Source organism: Kogia breviceps, chromosome 2 (assembly GCF_026419965.1).
Source record: "Kogia breviceps isolate mKogBre1 chromosome 2, mKogBre1 haplotype 1, whole genome shotgun sequence".
In the NCBI taxonomy this organism is placed as follows: domain Eukaryota; kingdom Metazoa; phylum Chordata; class Mammalia; order Artiodactyla; family Physeteridae; genus Kogia; species Kogia breviceps.
Genome location: NC_081311.1, coordinates 9,663,218 through 9,684,839, shown reverse-complemented (window position 1 = coordinate 9,684,839; position 21,622 = coordinate 9,663,218). Strand labels below are relative to the sequence as shown.

At 40.8% G+C, this 21,622-nt stretch overlaps 1 protein-coding gene across 38 annotated transcripts in view; it reads right to left on the bottom strand.

Moving 5' to 3' along the window:
* The window catches only part of ATE1 (arginyltransferase 1), a 162,740-nt gene extending 144,462 nt beyond the window's left edge, over window positions 1-18,278 (bottom strand). For 11 of the 38 annotated variants that reach the window (XR_010838795.1, XR_010838797.1, XM_067024479.1 and 8 more), the window contains exons 1-6: window positions 17,715-18,254; window positions 14,959-15,022; window positions 12,090-12,152; window positions 7,791-7,894; window positions 5,602-5,847; window positions 291-520 (exon numbers count right to left, since the gene is read on the bottom strand). Coding sequence is in view for 32 of the 38 variants with exons in the window: in XM_067024479.1 (XP_066880580.1) it covers window positions 291-520; window positions 5,602-5,847; window positions 7,791-7,894; window positions 12,090-12,152; window positions 14,959-15,022; window positions 17,715-17,799 (792 nt within the window). In the remaining 6 variants the exon portion in view is untranslated. Of the gene's footprint in view, window positions 1-290; window positions 521-5,601; window positions 5,848-7,790; window positions 7,895-12,089; window positions 12,153-14,958; window positions 15,023-16,363; window positions 16,516-17,237; window positions 17,473-17,714 lie in introns of those variants that run through there. The other 27 variants (XR_010838794.1, XR_010838792.1, XM_067024491.1 and 24 more) reach the window with 14 other exon arrangements.
* Between the last annotated feature and the right edge of the window lie 3,344 nt (window positions 18,279-21,622).

Here is a 21,622-nt window from a genome sequence, read left to right as displayed (position 1 = left end):
ACTGAATTTCAATCAAGAGATACAAAAAGCCAGAGTACCTCAAATAATAACACACTAAAACTAGAATTTTCACAACTTTAGTAGCCAATTGCCTACTTTTTTAAATCTTAAAGAAAAAAAAAGGTTTTTCTCAAGTAGCAATTAACTTAGTAAATATAAATGCCACTCTATCCCAACTCACTTTAATTTCCCATTATATAAACAGCAAAACATCAACTGTATGATCTCAAGTGAAAAAAGAAAACAAAGTAGATAACAAACAAACAAACAGAAAACACCCTCCAAAGTACCTCAAACTTGTGTGATGCACTCTCTGGTAAAGATTCAAAAATTAAATCTTCAAGTGACTTGGGCTGGTTGGATTTAGCCTTTGGTGGGAACAAAGACGGTGGCTGACACTGCACCTGGAAACCCTCCAGTTTTCCACCCGGGTTCTGCCGCATGAGTTTTAACCTTTTCCTTTCTTTCCGGATTTCCTTTGCTTTTCGACATGGAGGCTTACTCAAATCTGCCCCTTTGCCTAAAAAAGAATTTCAAAATATTAGACCAATCACATTTGGCTCTAGAAATATTTTTTAAAGGTCTCAAAGGATCCACAAAATCAGGACAAAGAGTTCCAACTGTTAGGTTAGCTTCGGGTAGACATTTCAGAGGCTCATGGTGTAGACCCCTAAGTTGATCTTTAAATTCTACCTTCGAAGAACTGCCAGAGAAAGTAAATAGTAACAGAAACTTTTCAGGCAGCTCTTATGGTTGAAACATCTTCTTTTACATATTCATCCCCTTCTCTGCCTTTGTAAAAAGAACATGATCAAATACCTTCTGCTTCACGACACTGCTGTCTCCAGCCCATTTCTGAGGGACACTTCTCTGAAACCTAAGCATTTATCACGGGTGACAGAGATAAATGCTTAGGAACCAGGTGTAAATGAGGATTGATCCTAGAACATACTCTGGCAGGTTTTTTTTAATGAAAAAATATCCTTGCTTAGTTCAAGATATTTGTGTCCTTCTCTAACTGAGGGGGTCTCATTAGTTTGGCTCCAATTAGACTTTTGTTTTAATTAAAAGAGCAAATATCAAACTGATAACCCTTTAATATATAACGATTTTTACTATTATAAACCACAAATTTTAGTGAGTACCCTTTAATCTAGGAAGTTGTTTTCAAGGAATCTATCCCAAGAAAATCATAAGATATAGAGGCAAATAATGAACACAAATGAAAACCTCAAAGTAATCTAAATGCTCAATTATAGAATTATACAATTTTTAAAATAAGCAACAGAATATCAAAGAGCCATTTTAAATGCTGTAGAAATTTTAGGGGATTTGTCATTATTCAATGTTACAACATGGGCTTCCCTGGTGGCACGGTGGTTAAGAATCCACCTGCCAATGCAGGGGACACGGGTTCCAGCCCTGGCCTGGGAAGGTCCCACATGCCGCAGAGCAACTAAGCCCATGAGCCACAACTACTGAGCCTGCGCTCTAGAGCCCACGAGCCACAACTACGGAAGCCCACACGCCTAGAGCCTGTGCTCCGCAACAAGAGAAGCCACCGCAATGAGAAGCCCGCGCACCACAATGAAGAGTAGCCCCCACTCACCGCAACTAGAAAAAGCCACGCACGGCAAGAGAGAACCAAAGTAGCCAAAAGTAAAGAAATAAAATAAATTTATTTTTAAAACCCATTATGTATAAATATATATAATTAAAATACTTAGGAAGGGGGCTTCCTTGGTGGCACAGTGGTTGAGGGTCCGCCTGCCGATGCAGGGGACGCGGGTTCGTGCCCCGGTCTGGGCATGTCGGCTGGGCCCGTGAGCCATGGCCGCTGAGCCTGCGCGTCCGGAGCCTGTGCTCCGCAATGGGAGAGGCCATAACAGTGAGAGGCCCGCGTACCGCAAAAAAAAAAAAAAAAAAAAAAAATTTAGGAAAAATCCTGGAAAGAAATATATCACCATGTTAACAGTCATTTTACTTGGGTTTAGAAATTTTTAAAAAGGACTTTCCTCCTCCTTTTTTCTGTTAGTGTTCTCTTTCTCCAATTTTTCTAACACTAAACATAACTTTGTAATTTTTTAAAAGCCACTAATTAAATAAAGAAAAACGCTTTTCTGAAAATTTAGGATCCTGAAACAGTATTCACAAATCATATAAATGTCAATTTTACAGAAAAGAAAATTAAGACGTAGTGTTAAGGGACCTGTCAGAGACCAAGACCTGGTCAAAAGAAACTAATTTGATGAGAAAATAGTGAGAGTGAGACCATATTATAATACAACTTCACTACATGTTTTCCAACTAAAAACAAAATTCACCTATTAAAAAAAAAACTTTGAATAAGTCTAATAAACCAGTAACAAAAACCTAATTCCATAATTAGCCATCACTCTGTTGCCTTAGAGAATTAATTTTCTTTGGCCAGGGAATGCATCTTTTCTCAAATTTGTCCTGGGAGGCACAACAGCCTATTGGTCAAGAGCACATACGCTGACATGGGCTACCTGAGGTGAGATCTGTCACAGCTGGCTAGACGACCGTGGGCACGTTTCTTCGTCTGTACAAGAAAGATAATAACCAGTCCTAACGGTGGAGTTCCTATGGATTAAATGTGTTAATGCATGTGCAGCTCATAAAACTATCCACTGTTCAATTAAGGGTCATCTATTTTTTTGGTAAAGGTGAACCTATTTGCAGGGCAGGAACAGAGACACAGATGTAGAGAACAGACATATGGACACAGTGGGGGAAGGGGAGGGTGGGACGAATTGGGAGATTAGGAATGACATATATACACGACCATGTGTAAAATAGATAGCGGGAACATGCTATAAAGCACAGGAAGCTCAGCCCGGTGCTCTGTGATGACCTAGATGGGTGGAACGGGGGATGGAGTGGGAGGGAGGTCCAAGAGGGAAGGGGGTGTAGGTATACATATAGCTGATTCACTTCATTGAACAGCAAAAACTAACACAACATTGTAAAGCAATTACACTCCAATTTTTAAAAAGGGCCATCTATTTTTATTAGCTATTATATGTATCACCAATACCTAAAACAATGCTTCATTTCACATATCAATATCCCGTAAATAGTAATAAGGAAAAATACCTGCATTTTCTAACAGTTACTCAAAATTACATTCCTACCAAAGTTTTAAAATTATGAACAAATTATAAAACTATCTAGAGTGAAATGAGAAACAACTTTTCAGTATTTTAATGAAAAACCACCTATGTCATCTTTACTCTAATTAATTCACTGGACTAAGCAATCCTTACAATGACTGTTTCACACTATATTTATGTACTGTCACACTGCAAACTGCAATGGGCAGCAAATTCAGATTTCAGTTTATTTAGGGGATACAGATTTCCCCAAATCAATAAATTCCTTCAGAAGAATGAAAACAGATCATCAGTATAAAAGCAGTACACCTGGGACTTCCCTGGTGGCGCAGTGGTTAAGAATCCAACTGCCAATGCAGGGGACACAGGTTAGATCCCTGCTCCGGGAAGATCCCACATGCCGCGGAGCAACTAAGCCCATGCACCACAACTACTGAGCCTGCGCTCTAGAGCCCACGAGCCACAACTACTGAAGCCTGTGCGCCTAGAGCCCACGAGCCACAACTACTGAAGCCTGAGCATCTAGAGCCCGTGCTCCGCAACAAGAGAAACCACCACAATGAGAAGCCTGCGCACCACAACAAAGAATAGCCCCCACTCTCCACAACTAGAGAAAGCCCGCGCAGCAACAAAGACCCAATGCAGCCAAAAATAAATAAATAAAAGTAAAAAAAAGAAAGACTGAAAAAATAATTAGACATTTAAATAATAGATATTCAGCAACACTAAGGAATTTTACTTAGGTGCAGTAACGGTATTATGAATGTTTTTTAAAGTACTTAGCTTTCAGAGATGCATTCTGAAATACAGCATGATATAATGTCTGGAATTTGCTTCAATACAATACTGGAAGAGTAAGAATGGCCATCATTTCAAAAACAAACAAACAAACAAACTCATAGAAAAAGAGATCAGATTTGTGGTCAAGGGGGAGACTGGATGAAAGCAAGTCAACAGGTATAAATTTCCAGCTGTAAGATAAGTATCACTACTTGAGATGTAATGTACAACATGATAAATATAATGAACACGGCCGTATGTTATAAATGAAAGCTGTTCAGAAGTAAATCCTGAGTTCTCTTCACAAGAAAAATTTTTTTTTTCTATTTCTTTAATTTTGTACCCATCTGAGATGATGGATATACACTAAACTTATTGCGAGAATCACTTCACGATGTAAGTCAGATCACTGAGCCGTACACCTTAAACTTATACAGTGCCGTATGTCAATTACAACTCAATAAAACTAGAAGAAAAAAAAAGAGTGGACATCATGAGTCAATAATTGTTTCAAATGAGGGAAGGGTACCTGGAAATTCATTACAATATTCAGTCTACATTTGTCTCTGAAATTCTCTAAAATGAAGGTTTTTCAAATTCTATAAACTATAAGTAATTTTTAAAATAAAAATAGTAAAACTGACCAACACTAATGCCCAAGAGAGTAAGAGTTGAAAGAAATTATCTAAACCATTCAAAATATTTTATTGGACTATTCTTATCAATTAGGATGAAATCTCAGATGAACAATTTAAATGCCATGAGATCTTTAGATTTAAAAAAAAACTATTAAATAAAAATGCAAAGTTTTTTGTGCTTTAACACATGTAACTTATAATTTAAACAAAAAAACTAAAATAATATTAAAAATCTCTCCCTTGGATTATTTTGTATAAAGAACTCAAGAACTGAAGCATAATAACTACACAAATTGACATTTAATGAAATAATTTTGAAAGAGTCATACATACGTGCACACATATATATAATAAATCCATTTAATGCTGGATAAATTTTCTAAGCCTAATTCTTTTATAAATGGTAATACAGAAAGAAGTCTCACCTTATTAAAGGTGAGATTAAATATCAAAATGTGGAATTTTTTTTTTTTCTTGGCTGAGCAGCTTGCAGAATCTCAGTTCCCCAACCAGGGACAGAACCTGGGCCACGGCCATGAAAGCCTGGAATCCTAACCACTAGGCCCACCAAGGAACACCCTGGAAATTTTTCTTTTTAATTTGGAAGTTTTCAAACTAAAATTAATTTTGATTGCATAAAGAGATCTAATGATAAAGTGAAGAATTTCACAATGTCTATATTTAGGACATAATATCTAAAACTTACTTTGTCTCATTTAACACTGAAAATAAAATGTTTAGCACCATACCCTCTCACTGACAAAAATTTGATTCTCAAACCTCTAAGGCCTTAAGGTAGTAAAAAGAAATGGAACTCTTTTAAAATGTCTGTTTCAGGGGATAATAAGGCTATTATTTCAGGGTTTTTAAAACAATTTTTTCACCCAAACCCAGGTAATAATAAGGTATATAAAACAGGGATCTATTTTACAGATTTCATGAGTAATTCACTTTTTTAGCTCATGAGCACCCAGGGATTACAATGTCTCAAGCACAAAGAAAATCATTTAACATGACTTTAATATGGCCTGCTAACAAACTTTCAATACCTGGCTGAGGAAGTGTATGCACTTTTACTGAATGTGATGGTTCACCAGAGTCCAACTTCTCTTCCATATCTTGTGACTGGATTAATTCATTAGATTCTGAGCTCTTTCCTTTCTTCTTCTCTTCACTCTTTAAGCTCTCTTTGAGGTCATCACTGAGTGTTTTAAGGTCACACTGTATATCCAATTTATTTATTAAAGCAAAGTCACTGGCAACGGCATCCTCCATGGTGGGCTCCATGGGCTCATCTATAAATCAAAAGAGATCAAAGTCCATCAGCCAGGCCATCTGACACAATTAAAATACACACAGGAAAAAAAGCCCCCTTTTATCCAACGTGGCAGAGACGACTGCATGTCCACTAGATCCATTCTCCCATCTTCCAAGGTCAGGGCTGTGGTTAAGACTGTGGCACCCTGGCAAGGGAGCGTACCAGTCCCTTCACAAGGTGTAATCAAGCTTTCTGCAATGGAACAGAACCAAACTGACATGTTCAATTTTGCCTCACTTGTTTTAAAAGAAATTTGTAACCCTGAATTTCCACCCTTTCCCTCCCCACTGGCTCGATTAGTAAAAACCAGAGTGACCTTGAAAATCACATGTTGAAGAGAATCCCAGAATGGTGGGGGGAGGGGGCAGCAGGGCTGCAGGCTGACCTGGAACACCCACACTGGACTGTTATGTGAGGAAAGAAACAGACTTCTATCACTTTTTAGTCATTGCATTTTGGTGTCTCTTTGTTACAGCTGTTTAGTCTCTTACCCTAGTGAGTACATCACTCCTATGAACTGAGTGCAGACATAAATAATTCAGAAGCCTACAACAAGTCAAATAAAAAACCAAATGTAAAAGCTACATAAAAAAATAGGCAGGGCTTCCCTGGTGGCGCAGTGGCTGAGAGTCCGCCTGCCGATGCAGGGGATGCGGGTTCGTGCCCCGGTCCGGGAGAATCCCACATGCCGCGGAGCGGCTGGGCCCGTCAGCCGTGGCCGCTGAGCCTGCGCGTCCGGAGCCTGTGCTCCGCGACGAGAGAGGCCACAGCGGTGAGAGGCCCGCGTAACGCAAAAAAAAAAAAAAAAAAAAAAAACAGGCGATCCTCAATTTACAAATGGACAGCAGCCTCAAAACTTATCTAAGTATTAATTTTTGAAACTCAGAACATGATTCCTGGTTGCTGGAAAAAACTGCACAATGACTAACCACGAAAATCTGTTTATAAGGTTATATAGTGACAACACTAAACAGAGCTACACCAAAATTCTGATGCTTCCAACACGACCCAGAGCCTTCTGGCCCCTCCGTTGCCAAGTCTGCTTCAAGTTGTCCTGAAATTCTGCTCTGTTAAGGACAGTGCATGAGGGCAAAGAACAAACCTGTTTTGCTGGCCACTGTATCTCCAGTGCTTAAAAGAGGGACTAGAACATCATAGGCATTCAAAACATACTTGGGGGATGAATTAACATGCTAAGACTGGGGTGGGAGGCTCCCAGAGTTAGGCATTTCCTATGGCAGAAGTGAGAAAGAGCTCTAAGAATGGGAGGCATTCCCAATTCTTACGGTCATGTATTAGGTAGTGCCTATAGGAAAACATTTTTTTTTTAAAGGCAGCAAAAACACTGAAAAAGCAAAGTATCTGTAACCCAAGTTAATTAAATGTTACTAATGATCTTTTAGGAAATTCACTCACAATTCAGAATTCATCAGAAAAGAAGAGACAACTTCAGGCAGTATAATTTACTAAAAACCTTACTCAAACGTGGAAACTCTGAGCTTCACTCAGCATTGTGATTATGCAATCTTGTGTGAGTTGCAGATAAGCATCTATTTCTCCAGAGACAGTATCACTTTCTACTTACTTCATAAGGATATTATTAGGATCAAATAAAATTAAGAGTTCTCAAAGAATTGTGAAAACTAAAATTTCAATAAACTCCAGGAAATCACATGTTTAAAATGGTCTTTTCTTCTTCCCAAGCTAGACTTTCCCTGGCATATATTGCCCACATCCTTGATTTGGGGGCCAGTGGTAACAGTAACAGCAGTGCTAAGAGCAGTCATCATCATCAGAGTAACAGTAGTACCTGACTGTATTGGACCTCCTTCCCCTATCTAAGAAATGACTGAAAGTGAGAACCTTGGAAAGAAACATCTATTTAAGGTAAACAGTTTTTAGACCCCCATCTCATCTTACCCTCACAACTTCCTTTTGAAATTTCCCCTTTAGCCAGAAATTTCAACATTTTTTTCAAAACCTTCTTGTGAGATTTTGATGGCTGAAACTGTAAAGGCCGGCACCTAGGAAAGCAAAATAAATATTTAAAAAGTGAACTCAAACTGTGAAGAAATAAAATCAGTTCTGAATAACAGCACAATGAGGCAAAGCTCATGCCCGGGATTTCTGGGTTAAGACAGGGTTTAATGCAGCCTCTAATCCCACCCCAAATCTCACAAGAATACAGTTAAAGGATTATAAAAAGAAAAAGACACAAACCACTAAGAAAAAAAATAATGGGAGAAATGTTGGAAGCTAGAAAGCAGATGTACAAGTGATAACTGACTTAGCAGACCAAAGAAAAGTTGAATGCTAAGCCAAAAGTGGGAAAAGCCAAAACAATATCCCATTTTCTCTACATTACCCCTACAAGTCTCGGGGATTGGCCATACCTGATACCCTGGGAGATAAGAGTGAAAATAGGAAGATCCCTTGAAAGTCTGTTTTGGAAGCAATTTATATATCTGATACTCTCCCCCACTCTGCACGTATGACTCTCTACACAACCCAGCATAAAACTGCAAACTTTTCAGAAAAGGGAAAAATAAGGCCTCTTACTTGAGGAATACAGGCACAGCTGAAAGGAACGGAAGTGTACTGCAAACAGTAAGCGTAAATGGAAGTATACATGCTGAATGTTGAGACCTCCAAGACCCACTTCTCCAAGCCAGCCCCAGAACATCAGTAGACGATGCTTTCTTTCCAGAAATACTGACCTCAGAGATTCTCCCAAAGAACAGGCTAGCCAGATCACCCTACTTAAAGCCCACAATAAACGAGACCCACCAGGGTACATAAAATTTCCAATGGGACACTGGAAGGCTGGAATCACCAGACACTTGAGGAGGGCCTCTAAAACAAAGATAGGTGCCAAAAACCTGGAGAAAGTAACCTGGAGGATAGAGACATACAGTATACAGGAAGAAGGGAATCTCAAAAAATTTAAGAGTCCAAGAACAAAAATCCCTCTTTGAAGTAAAAATACAATAATTAAGATATAGTAAGAAGAAATTAAAAGCTAAATAGAAGACAGAAGACTTGGAAAATAAAGGTGAGGAAATCTCCCAAAAGACATGGAAAACTGAAGAGAAATAAAAAATTAGAGTACCAGTCTAAAAGTTCCAATGTCTGAATAAAGACATTAGAGAAGAGAAAGAAGTTAATGGAAAGGAGAGGATCAACAAAATAATACAAGAAAATTTCCCTGACCTGAAGGACATGATGGGAGGAGCCCCTAGATAAAAAGGGTCCCTCAAGTCCATATGCAATGAATGAAAACAGACTCACTGCCAAACGTACTATGAAACATCAGAACTTTGAAGACAAAAAAACTTCCAAAGAGAAAGGACATGTTTTGGACAAAGGAACAAGAATCAGAGTGTCACTGGACTGCTCAACAGCAGTAAGACAACAAAGAAGCAAAGCTTTCAAAATCCTAAAGGAAAATTATTTTCAATCTACACTTCTGTTCCTAGCTAAGCTGTACATTAAGTTTGAGTAGTCAATGAAAACATTTTCAGACAAAGTCTCAAAAAACTTACCTCTTATGCACTTTTTCTCAAGAAGCTATTAGAAGATGTGCTTCACTAAAATGAAGGAATAATAAATTCAAGAAAGAGCAGAGAAAAGAGGGTAAAAGAGGTAAGATCCAAATCAAGATCCAAAGAGAAGCCTCAAGACCCTAGGATGACAGTGATGCATCAGGCATAGAGGCGACCTGTCCAGATCATAGCAGCTCACGAGATGCCACACGAGATTTTCATCCAGAAGATAAAAATGATAGAGTACCTGAAGCATCTAAACATACCAAGAGGAAATTTACACCTCTTAGGGAGCATATTTAGATAAACTGGTAATGGGAACCTAGAAGACTACGCAAACAAAAATGACAACAATCAACACCAGGGAAAGTAAAAACTCGTGCAGGAGAGAGAAAGTAATCATGGACTACTCCGTGGCTGAGCTGTGAGGCCGCCTTACACCGCCACGATGAGGTGTGACTGCATCTACCCAAAGGGACAACAGTGCTAACTCGGGAAGTGTGGGATGAGGACAAACAGGAGCGTGAACGTGACAGGGGAGGAGGGGTGAAGTAAAGTTAAATCCTTATCTTTCAAAGAGAGAAGCCCAGAGATAATGAAGAAAACCAATTTTTAAAAAATCAACTATTATAATTATATAAGCATGTCACTTACAGATAGAGATGAAAAACCAGAAGAATCAGTTAAATAATTTGAAAGTGACTGCAGCGGGAAAAAAGAAAATGAGACAGGTGCGAGGGTTTCAGAGGACTGCTATTTTGCAAAATAAGCTTTATAGAACTTTTTGATTCTTTAAGCTGTTAGCATATACAATATTGATTAAAAATTTTTTTAAAATTCATAGATAGGGAAGTTCATCCTCATTTTTACTCACATACTAGACAGGTCCTAGTAGCTGCCTAACAAGAAGCTAAGCTGTAGGCTAGACCACCTTGCCTTTACATAAGGCCTCACTGCAACTACTGTAGTAAACAAAGTAAAATAACCAAAAGAATATGCAAAATGACTCCAAAAGATCAACATATAAAATAAAGTTGTATAAAGAATAACAATTAAGGACTTCCCTGGTGGTCCAGTGGTTAAGACTCTGCGCTCCCAATGCAGGGAGCCTGGGTTTGATCCCTGGTCAGGAAACTAGATCCCACATGCCGCAACTAAAGATCCCGCCGGTACTCAGCAACAAAGATCCCGCACGCCGCAACTAAGACCCGGCACAGCCAAATAAATAAATAAATATGTTTAAAAAAAAAAAAGCTTCCACTCTTGTGTATATTGTTTTAAAAAAAGGCGTAACAATTCAGGAAATGTTTGATCCTATGTAATATAAAATGCAAAAAAAAGTCACACTTTATAATTACTTTGTCTTGCAATGTTAATTGAAGCCCTTTTCATAAAGGCAACATACCTGGAATAGTGCTCTGTATGAGACAGGCACCCAGTAAATATAAATGCTTTTATCTTTTTCTTTAACCCACTGAAATTGGCCTTTTCTGAATAGAGATTCTCAGGGTTCAGGCCAATCGATTTCAGACTTATTTCAACAAAATCCTAGCCATAATCCAATAATAAATTGTTACCAGAAGGAAAATGACTTGTCTTTGAAGACGTCACCACTTCATAAACACTAAAGCTGAAAAAGCTACTCTGTCATTTTATACTGAGATGCTATCAGCAAACCAGACATCCATCTTTTCTCCTTATTGTACCAGTCCTTTGACCAATTACGTTAAGAGAAAGGATTCTTAACCAGGAAGCAGTGAATTATTCAAAGCCAGTGATCACCCTAAAACTGTTAGATGTTACATTATTTTTGTCTATACAGCTCCCTGTCTTGTTTTGTTTTGCTGCAGAGAGGATCTCCAACCGTCAAATTCTCAAAACAGTCTACAACCCCAAAACAAGTTAAGTGTAATTAAGGGGAAAAAAAAAGTAATTAAGGGAGACAGCTGTGAGGACCTGCCAAGCATGACGGACACAACTGTGCTTGCTTTTTTGTCTAGAGTACACATACACACTGAAACTGCAGACATATTCTTCACAATGTTAATGTACCCTCCCTATTTTCTACCAGAAGAAGGGGAAGAGGGAGGGGAAGAGGAGGACCTTCATAATCAGAGAGGGGAAATCCTCCTATGTTAGGGCAGGGTAAGGGGGGCGCAGGGGAAACACAAAGTGTTAGGAAAAATCAAGCAAACACTCTGTAGGAAAACAGACTTTTAGTTCGAGCTTTCCAGTGAAGAAAACTAGACTCTGAATAGATGCAGATTAAGTGTCAGCCCTCCTCCCCCTTATACAGGATCCTGTGGCACTACCTGAATGAAACCACCGTGTCAAGTAACACACTAGAGAATTGCAAAGCCATAAGCTAAACTGATAAAAATTTGATATCTAAAACGAATTTAAGTATTTGCCAATATTCTCCCAATATTTCATGTATTATTGACTAGATTGCTAAATAGCATATTTTATACCATATTTATATCTAAACCAAACAGTATTATTAAAAGCTATTGATCAGCACATGAATATAGTATGAGTATGTAGAAAAAAACTTGTTTGCTTTTCTTTATGAAGAATGTCTATCTAGAACAGAAACAGACACTTTAAAAAGCAAGAGTCTACTAAAAAATTATATACAATCTTCCTATTAATAGAATATATTAATCAAAATTCTTACCTTATTGTGTACTGAGGACAACATGTTTGATTCATGACAGGTTTGTACACATATTTCCCACTTCTAAAATTATAAAATAGTTTTGTTAAGTTTGTACACATTTCTCATATGTAGCAAAGTAGATTAGTAACAGGAGTACAAAATTAATTAGGATAAAAATCTAACCAACAGTGTAAAAACATTTAGGTTTAGTTACTTTTCGTAAGTTAAATGATCTTGCAACGTGGGTATACCAAGGACCAGAGTCCAGGTTTTTCTTTTCTGAACGTTCACGGTGAATCACCTCAATTTCCCTCTCATCTGCATCTGCAGTCCCTTCCATGCCTCGATCTACCACCCACCCTCAATAGCAAAGGGGCAGTCAGGGAAAACTGCCCAGGATGCTGTGGGACTGATGTGTGCTGCTGCCTATGACATCCACACTTGGGGGTTCCATGGGCATCAGCACGATGAACCCCCAAACCAATCTAATCCTTTCCATGCCTTCTGGGTCTCAGTTAATGCAGAGTCATAAATTTACGAGCTGAATTTTGTCCAGATTTACATGTGCCCTAATCCAATCTGACTGGTATCCTTATCAGAGAAGGAAACCGGACATAAAAAGGAACAATAAACAAAACAGTAGGGCTGCACACACACAGAGAGAAAGGACCACTTGAGGACGCAAGAAGGCAGCCAGGTACCAACCAAGGAGAGAGGCCTCAGGAAAAACCAAAGGTATAGAGACCTGGATTCTGGACCTCCGGCCTCCAGAACTGTGAGAAAATAAATTTCTCTTGTTCAAGCTGCCCAATCTGTGGCATTTCGTCACGGCAGCCCCAGCAAACACACATGAATTCCGTTCCTGAGCCGAAAACCTGGGAGTCCTCCTAGACTCTTCCCTCTAGTGCACCTCCATATCCTGCCAGCAAGAGATCTACTTCCAAAATGTCTCATAAATGTGTCTTAGGATCCATCCGATCTATCTCCTGATATACAGTCCCTGCTACTGACCATGAAAGCGGTCTTCACCATCTCACATATGGACACCGCAATAACCTCTGGAACTAATGTAATGTTCCTGCCTTCAGAATCATCCGCTCAGACACCTCTCTGCTATCTGAATGATCATTTCCAAATCACAAATTCCATCCCCTTTCTCTCTGACATAAAAGCCTTCAATAGCTCCCCTGTACCGTTAAAAAAAAAAACCCACAAAATCTCCTCATCATGGCACACGAAGTCTTTCAATATCTGACCTTTACCTATCTACATTTGGGGCCTCATTATTACGTTTAAGGAAAGCTGTGAAGTTTCAGTTACTGTGCTCAATCCCATGACTTCCGGGGAGTACTGGCACAGGGCACTTAATACTGCTCATACTTATGTAAGGAACCTTACCTAATAGTTATTCTAAAATCATCTACATAAAAATAGCTGCCCAAAAAACTCAGCTATCAAAAGCAATGTGTGGACCTTAAGGGAATCCTGATTCAAATAAACCAACTATAAAAAAAAAATTTTTGAGATGAGCAGAAAATCTAATCAAAACTAGGTAACTGGTGACATCAAATAATTATTATTAAATTTGGAAAGTATGGTAATGATATTGTAGATATGTTAAGAAAGAAAATCCTTCTTAGAAACACATGCTTAATACAGGTATAATGACATGATATCTGCAATTTGGTTTAAATAATTTTGTGGGAGGAGGGGATGGGGGGAGTATCTTATTCTGCTGGAGCTGCTTTAACAAAATGCCATAGAGGGGACTTCCCTGGTGGTCCAGTGGTTAAGACTTCCGCTTTCCAATGCAGGGGCTGTGGGTTCGATCCCTGGTCAGGGAGCTAAGATCCCACATGCCTCAGGGCCAAAAAAACAAAACACTAAACAAGAGCAATATTGTAACAAATTCAATAAAGACTTTTAAACAAATGCCATAGACTGAATGGCTTATAAACAACAGAAATTTATTCCTCATAGTTTTGGAGGTTGGGAAGTCCAAGATCAAGGTGCCAGCAGATTTAATGTAGGGTTAAGACAAGTTTCCTGGTTCATCTTTTCTGTGTCCTCACATAGCATAAGGGGCAAGGGAGCTCTCTGCGGTCTCTTTTACAAGGGCACTAGAATCCCATTCATAATCCCATCCATCGTCATGACCTCATCACCTCCCAAAGGCCCTACCTCCAAATACCATAAACTGGGAGTTAGGATTTAACATATGAACTTTGGGGACGGGACACCAACATTCAGTCCATTGAAAGGAGCAAGGAAAATTGATGAAACAAGATGGGCAAAATGTTAACAACTGTTGAAGCCTGGTGATAGGTATGTGAGGTTCATTATAACGTTCTCCCTACATTTGTGAAATTTTCCTAATAAACACCCTTAAAAGGAGAAAAAAATCTCTACACACAAAATATAATAAAAATTTTCTTAAACCTTTTTCCAACAAGAAAACATTTTAAAGGCAAATAATATTTTTCAATTATAAGAAGAACCTGAGTAATTTCAGAAGTATCTTTGGGACTTCCCTGGTGGCGCAGTGGTTAAGAATCCACCTGCCAAGGAAGGGGACACAGGTTCGAGCCCTGGTCTGGGAAGATCCCACATGCCGCGGAGCAACTAAGCCCGTGCTCCACAACTACTGAGCCTGCGCTCTAGAGCCCACGAGCCACAACTACTGAAGCCTGCGCACCCAGAGCCCATGCCCCGCAACAAGAGAAGCCAAGGCAAGGAGAAGCCTGCACCCTGCAACAAAGACTAGACCCCGCTCACCGCAACTAGAGAAAGCCTGCGCGCGGCAATGAAGACCGAACACAGCCATGAATGAATGAATGAATAAATAATTTTTTTTAAAAAAAAGTATCTTTGTATTAAGGACGTTTACCTTCGCCATCCTCGGTCTATGAGATCCTGATAATCCTGTACAGTCATGGAATGTGCCCACATGCCTGAAAAATAAGTGCCATGTTACTGACAGCAGGTGGAACTTTTTACTTCTTTAAATCCAAAGCATTATCTTTAAAGTATGAATACTGAAGCAAAAAAAAAAAAAAAATCCAGCTCTTATTGGAGAAATGAAAGTCTGCACATACTTCATACTTGTTAGTTTGACACAATACACAACACAAATGAAATAATGATGTATTTACCTTAAGTTTAAAAATCAAGCACACAAAGTGATCACATGCAATTCAGGATTAGTCAACAGTTTCTATGACATCATAAACTTAGGTCCTCACTGCAATCAAATTACATCACACCTTTAAATCATAATAATATCCCAAATAATTTAATAACCTGGTCTCTTTAGAAGAATTAGAAAGCAAATGTTTTCTTGTGCATATACATTCTCCTGATTTTTATTTGTTTACACCATAGTCTTACACACTGGACAAAAGTATACATACAGCAATATTCCTTTTAAGTATAAAAACTGAAAGTAATCCAAATGCCTAGGAACAGAAAATTGATTACAGAGACTATGATGTTATCAATATGATGAAATAATTATGCAACCATGAAAAAACTAAAGACTATGAGAAAACACTGAATTAATGGTAAAGAAAAGTGAAATTTTGTTCTTGTTAACAGTAAACTGCATCAACAGTATGTAAAGATAAAGATAGGCTTGATAGAGCAGGGCGTGGTGAGAAAAGCACAGAAATGTCCAGAAGCCTGGTGGGCACTCATTAACACCAAGTTACTCCATGAGGTTCAATTTCCTCATCTGTAAAATAGGAACAATAAAACCTACCTACCCAATAGGTGGGGTGCCCTAAAGATTATTATTAAAATCGAGATGACAGAAATTTACTCTAAGTGAAAAGGTTGAAAGTAGGTTTTTTCCCACAGAACTTAGAGGACATCTATATTAATCGACTTTCTCTTACTAAAATTACTAGAAAAATAATTAAGAACCTAACGTTAATTTTAGACATGTTTAATATAAAGTATTTGTTACATACATATTATAATCACAACACTAAAATTCTGGAAGAGAGAAGGGAAAAATCTCTAATACCCTAAGGCAACCACTGTCACCATTTGGGTTGTTTTCCTCCCAGAGCTGTAACCACGTCACATTGTGTTATTTGCATCCAGCTTGTGTTCTCCGTTTAACCCAAGACTCTTTTTTCACGTTAACTCATCTTCATCACCGTCATTAATGACTGCGTTATACTACACTCTACCCCTGCTCACCCACAAGATGCACCTAATAAACACTTTTAATGAACGAGTAAACGGACATACCATAATCGCCCAAATCATTCCCCTACGGTAGGACATACATTTTTTTTAAATACGGAAACCACCCCAATTTACATCTTCATAGACATCCCATTTTCCACAATGCTAGATTATTCTTTAAAATAAGTGTCTACTCTTGCCAAAGCACGACACGGCAGGAAATAAACATGATGTTCTGTTTACGAACAAGAAATCTTCCGAAAGAAAACTGAATCATGGGGGGAAGGGTACTGTAGGCTGGCTTTGTCGTCGTCATCGAGGTGGGTGGAGAAATGACACGGCACCCAAGCACCTGGTAAAATTTTCAAGCACCTCGATACCAACAGGGCCCCTCGCCAGCAGCGACTACGGTCACTAGTTTCTTCTGTATTCTTCCAGAGACATTTTAACCACGGATGCCCGCGCACGTGTGTTTTCCACACACACCGTTTTCTACACCAATAGCACCACCCGACACTCACTGTCCTGCACCCCGCGTTTTGCCCTGACCCTCGGGGACACCCTCACAGCAGCATCAGCACTTACAGGTCAGCCCCCGTAACCGACCACGCCACAGCGCTCCCCAGCAGGCCTGCCATCAGGTACTTAACCGTCTCCTACTGATGATGGACACCTATTTCCACACTTGGCTACTGCGAGACAATCATTATTTCGCACGTCCGAGCACCTGTGCGAAGAAAGCATCTAGAAGCTTCCTTGCTCAATCAAAGGTGAGGTCCGTTTTTAATTCCGAAAGCTACTGCACTCAGGGGGAGCCGCGTTCCGCACTCGCTCCACGAGACAACAGCTGGGCAGGGGCTGGGCGCGTCCCTCCATCCAGTCGGCCCGGGGCGGCGCGACCCCCGAGAACACCGGCCCCCCGCCGAGCCCCGAGGCCGCGGCGCCCTTCCCCGCCCGCCAGCCCGGCCCGCTCACCATTGGAGCGACTGCCCGACTCATTCTTGCAATAGCCGCAGCGGTAGAAATCCTCGCCCTCGAAATACTCCACGATACTGGGCGAAAGCGCGGCCCAGGAAGCCATGGCCCAGACGTCCAAACGCTACGCGGCCCAGCCCAAACCCGCCACTACCCCACAATGCACCGCGCCGCCCGGGCGCCCACAGCCCGGCCCTCGCCCGAGCCCCTCGGCGCTGACGCCGCCCGCGCCATCTTAACCTAGGGCAGTCTTCCGCTATTTCCGCTCCTTCTCCGAGAGGGACCGCCATTTTCGGTGAGGGTGAGACGAACAGACAAAACGTGAAGAACAACAATCTGGGAAGAAACGAGTGGGAAAGGGAAGCGGGAGTTGGGGAGCAGGGCCTGGGTGTTCCCTCGCGAGGGCCCGGACGCGGCGGGCGGTGCGGGGTTTGGACGTAAGGCGGCCGCACCAGCTTCATCGACCGGACCACTCACCGCAGGACGCCTTGCCCTCCTCGGAGTCGCAGTAGCCGCAGTGGTAGCCGGCCTTGAGTCCCTTGTACTCCACCACCGAGGTCATGGCTGCCGCCAGGTCCACGCAGGCCGGCCACGCCCCTGGGCGCCCCGGGACCAACCTCTGCGGGGCGCTGGGGTCCGCGGCGGGGAGGAGTGGAGAGCGAGGCCCCGCGCGGTGCGTCGCAGCGCCGGGGGGCCTGGTCGGTATTGGGTCCGGGGGTATCCCAGGATTAACGTGGATAGTAGTCGTGCGCTCGGGCGCCGAGTTCGAGCCAACCCGTTGCGTTACTCCATCGCCGATCCTTCCCACAACTGCGCGTTTATAGCCCTAATTTACAGATAAGGAGACTGAGGCACAGAGCTTGTGATCACCCTATTTTTAGATCCTGCAGGACTCAGTTCAAAAGGTACCAGTTCAGGCCGTCCTAGTCAATTCTAGCTTCTTCCAAACCAGCAAGCACTCCCTTAAATGTCCCGTAGGTTCGAGTACACATGCAGGCATTCTGTGGATGGCAGGGTAAGTGAATTGAACACTTCACTCTTTTAAAGGAAACAAGTGTCAGAGCCAGTTGCTGCCTTGTGCCTAGTGCCACCATATCTTACGACTTTTTATTTTTGAATTTTATTTTATTTTTTAATACAGCAGGTTCTTATTAGTTATCCATTTTATACATATTTGTGTATATATGTCCATCCCAATCTCCCAATTCATCCCACTGTCACCCCACCCCCCAAGACTTTCCTAACTTTTAAAGAGAAGCTAGAAATGAGATTTTTTTTAGTACAGTTTTTAAATGTTACTTTAAAAGAATTTTTTTAACTGTACAGGCCAAACATAACATTTATATAGGCTGAATTCAGCACATGAGCCTCCAGTTTGCAACCACTATTTTAAAGGGGATTTCTTAAAGACTAACAGTCCTGGAGCAAAGTATAAAAATGAGTGAGTACGTCCAACAAGGTAATAGTCCTTATTCTTTAATTCTGTATGCACAGATAATTTAAGCCTGTCTGTCCTTGTATTTTTTTTCCCATCAACAATAAAGCTGATTATCTTTTTATGTTTAAAAAAGTGAAATCATGTAACTTGGAGAGGCAGGTAAACTTTTGAAGTCAATGTCAACATTCTTGACCCCAAGGTCCACTATGCTGGAATATGTGCCTATTTAAGAGGTTTCTTGGTGGCATAGTGACCTGTTATCTTGCTAAGCATCAGCTGTGCCTCACACAGTGGGAAAGAACCTAAGGATAGCTATGTAGCATGCCGGAGGACCTTAGATTTATCTAGATTTATCCAGCTCCTCCAACTCCTTAGATTTAAAGGCCCCTTAACTAGATCTCAGTACCTATGTTCTTAAGACAGACCTCATCCATTTTGTTCATTGTGACAGATTTGACTACTTCTGGTGCTTTCCTGGACAACATAGGAAACAAAGGCCAGAGAAGCCAAATAATTTGCCTAAGATCACACAACTAGTAAGAGACAAATAGGCGGGGGAAAAGGTGATAAAAATAAAATTAATTGAAGAAGAAGAAAAGAGATCAACAAATACTAGGTTTGGACATGTGTAGGGCAATAGTCCCTGGATGTGTTTATTTTGCTTAAGGTTAGGCACAAAGTTTTCATCTTCCAGGCCCAAATGAGAAAAATAGTGCAAAGTTTCATTTAGTTTCCGTATTTGGGGGCTGGGGGGAGCTGGAAGAGGGCACTATTAGAACATCCTTTTATTTATGAAATTGCCAGTAATAGATAGTTGTCTTTGCTTTTAATTTTCATACTTGACAAAATGGTGGCAACACTAGCATGTTTGGTTCCATTAACATAGTTTATATAAAGGAATGTGACGTTGCGTTTGCAAAGCTTAAGAGTGAGGGTCAGTCCTAGGCACTGATGATGTGAAGGACTCTGCATGGTGATAGGCCCATGATTCTTGAATTAAAGTGAAATATGTTTCTCTTTCCTTCTGAAGAAAGTGTTGTGAGTAGATAGTAAGTTGGGGGTGGTGGGGAGGGCAGTTAAATACAGAGAAGAGGGACACGCTAGGAAAGAGCTGTGTTATGAGCAGAGGTAGGGAGGTAGATAGGAGCACCAGGGGTCTCAGGTACTGGTGGTGGTAGAGTCCTAGGAAATGCTTTCCTCTGTGGGGCACTCACTGCCAAGGGACCTCAGATTAGACCCCCTTCCCCCCACTGTCTAGACCTTTGCTCTCCAGTTTGGTAGGCACTAGCCACCTGTGCCTACTGAGCACCTAAAATGTGAATAGTATGACAGGGAAACAACTTTTATTTAAATTTACTTGAATTCTTAAATTGAGGCAGTATAGACAGCAAGCAGGATAAATGCCAAAAAATCTGCATGTAGGCATATCATATTCAAACTGCAGAAAATCAAAGACAAACAGAAAAATCTTGAAAAAAAAAGCCAGAGAGGGGGAAACCCTTAGCTATAGAGGAGCAAGGATCAGAATTACGTCAGTCTTCTGGTTAGAAACCATGCAAGAAGAAAGGAAAGTGAAATATTTCAAGTATTGAAAGAAAAAAAAGACTAGCCTAGAATTCTGTATCCAGCAAAACTATCCTTCAAAAGTGAAAGAGAAGGCTTTCTCAGACAAACAAAAATGGAGGGAATTTGTCCCCACTAGACCTGATTTGCAAGAAATGTTAAGAAATTCTCCAGAAAGACAGAAAATAATATACATCAGAAACTCAGACCGACTTTTATTTATTTATTTATTTTTTTGCAGTACGTGGGCCTCTCACTGTTGTGGCCTCTCCCATTGCGGAGCACAGGCTCCGGACGCGCAGGCTCAGCGGCCACGGCTCACGGGCCCAGCCGCTCCGCGGCACGTGGGATCTTCCCGGATCGGGACACAAACCCGTGTCCCCTGCATCAGCAGGCGGACTTCCAACCACTGCGCCACCAGGGAAGTCCGATAATTTTTTAAAATAATGAAAAAGTACATGGTTAGAAAACTCAATTACAGAAAGGTACAAAATGCAAAGGAACAACTTTGCCTCCTTGGTTTGCAAAAGGTAACCACTTTTAAGTTTCTTAATGACGAGAGTTTGAAACAAGTAGAAAGCAGATGAATGAAAAATCAGCTCTAAACACACATGCTCGAAAAATTCAAATGTTAAACCACATGCTGTGTGATTCCATTTATGTGAAATGTCCAGAATAGGCAAATTTATGAAGACAGAGACAGACAAATTTATAGACGCAGTGCAGGTTAGGGGTTGGTTAGGCTGAGGGGTTGGAGGGTGGATTGAGAGGGGTGAGTGACTGCTACTGGTCCAAGGCTGGGGGGACAAAAATGTTCTAAAACCAGATTGTGGTGATGGCTGCACAAACCCGTGAACAGAATAAAAAACAATGAATTAATTATACACTTTAAATGAGTGAATAGCATAGTATGTAAAGTATATCTCAGTAAAGCTGTTTAACCAAAATGAAAGCAATGGCTAGAGTTCAGAGGGAAGTGAGCCTGGAAACGTAGGCAAAAGGCCTGATCCTGCGAGGCTTTGAACATCACTGAAGAGCTCAGGGTTTCAAATCTTGAAGGCAGTGGGGAGACGGCTGAGAAACTGACAAGCGGATTTGAAGATATCGAAGCGATCTGAAGGACAGACAGGAAGTGGGGGACACAGAGGCTAGTCTGTGGCAGCAAGGGACCAGAAGGGCATTAGTGACCGCGTAAGGTAGAGACTGTGGCGGTAAAAGAGAAAAGAAATCCTAGGTTTCTCTCTGAGAAAATCAGGTAGTAAAAGTACCCATACGGCAATTACAGGGAAAACAAATTTGGGGGCTGTTTTAGACATATGTCTAAAACAGCCCACACACATGCTGTCCAATAAGCCATTGGTTACGTGCATCTGTAGCTTTTCAG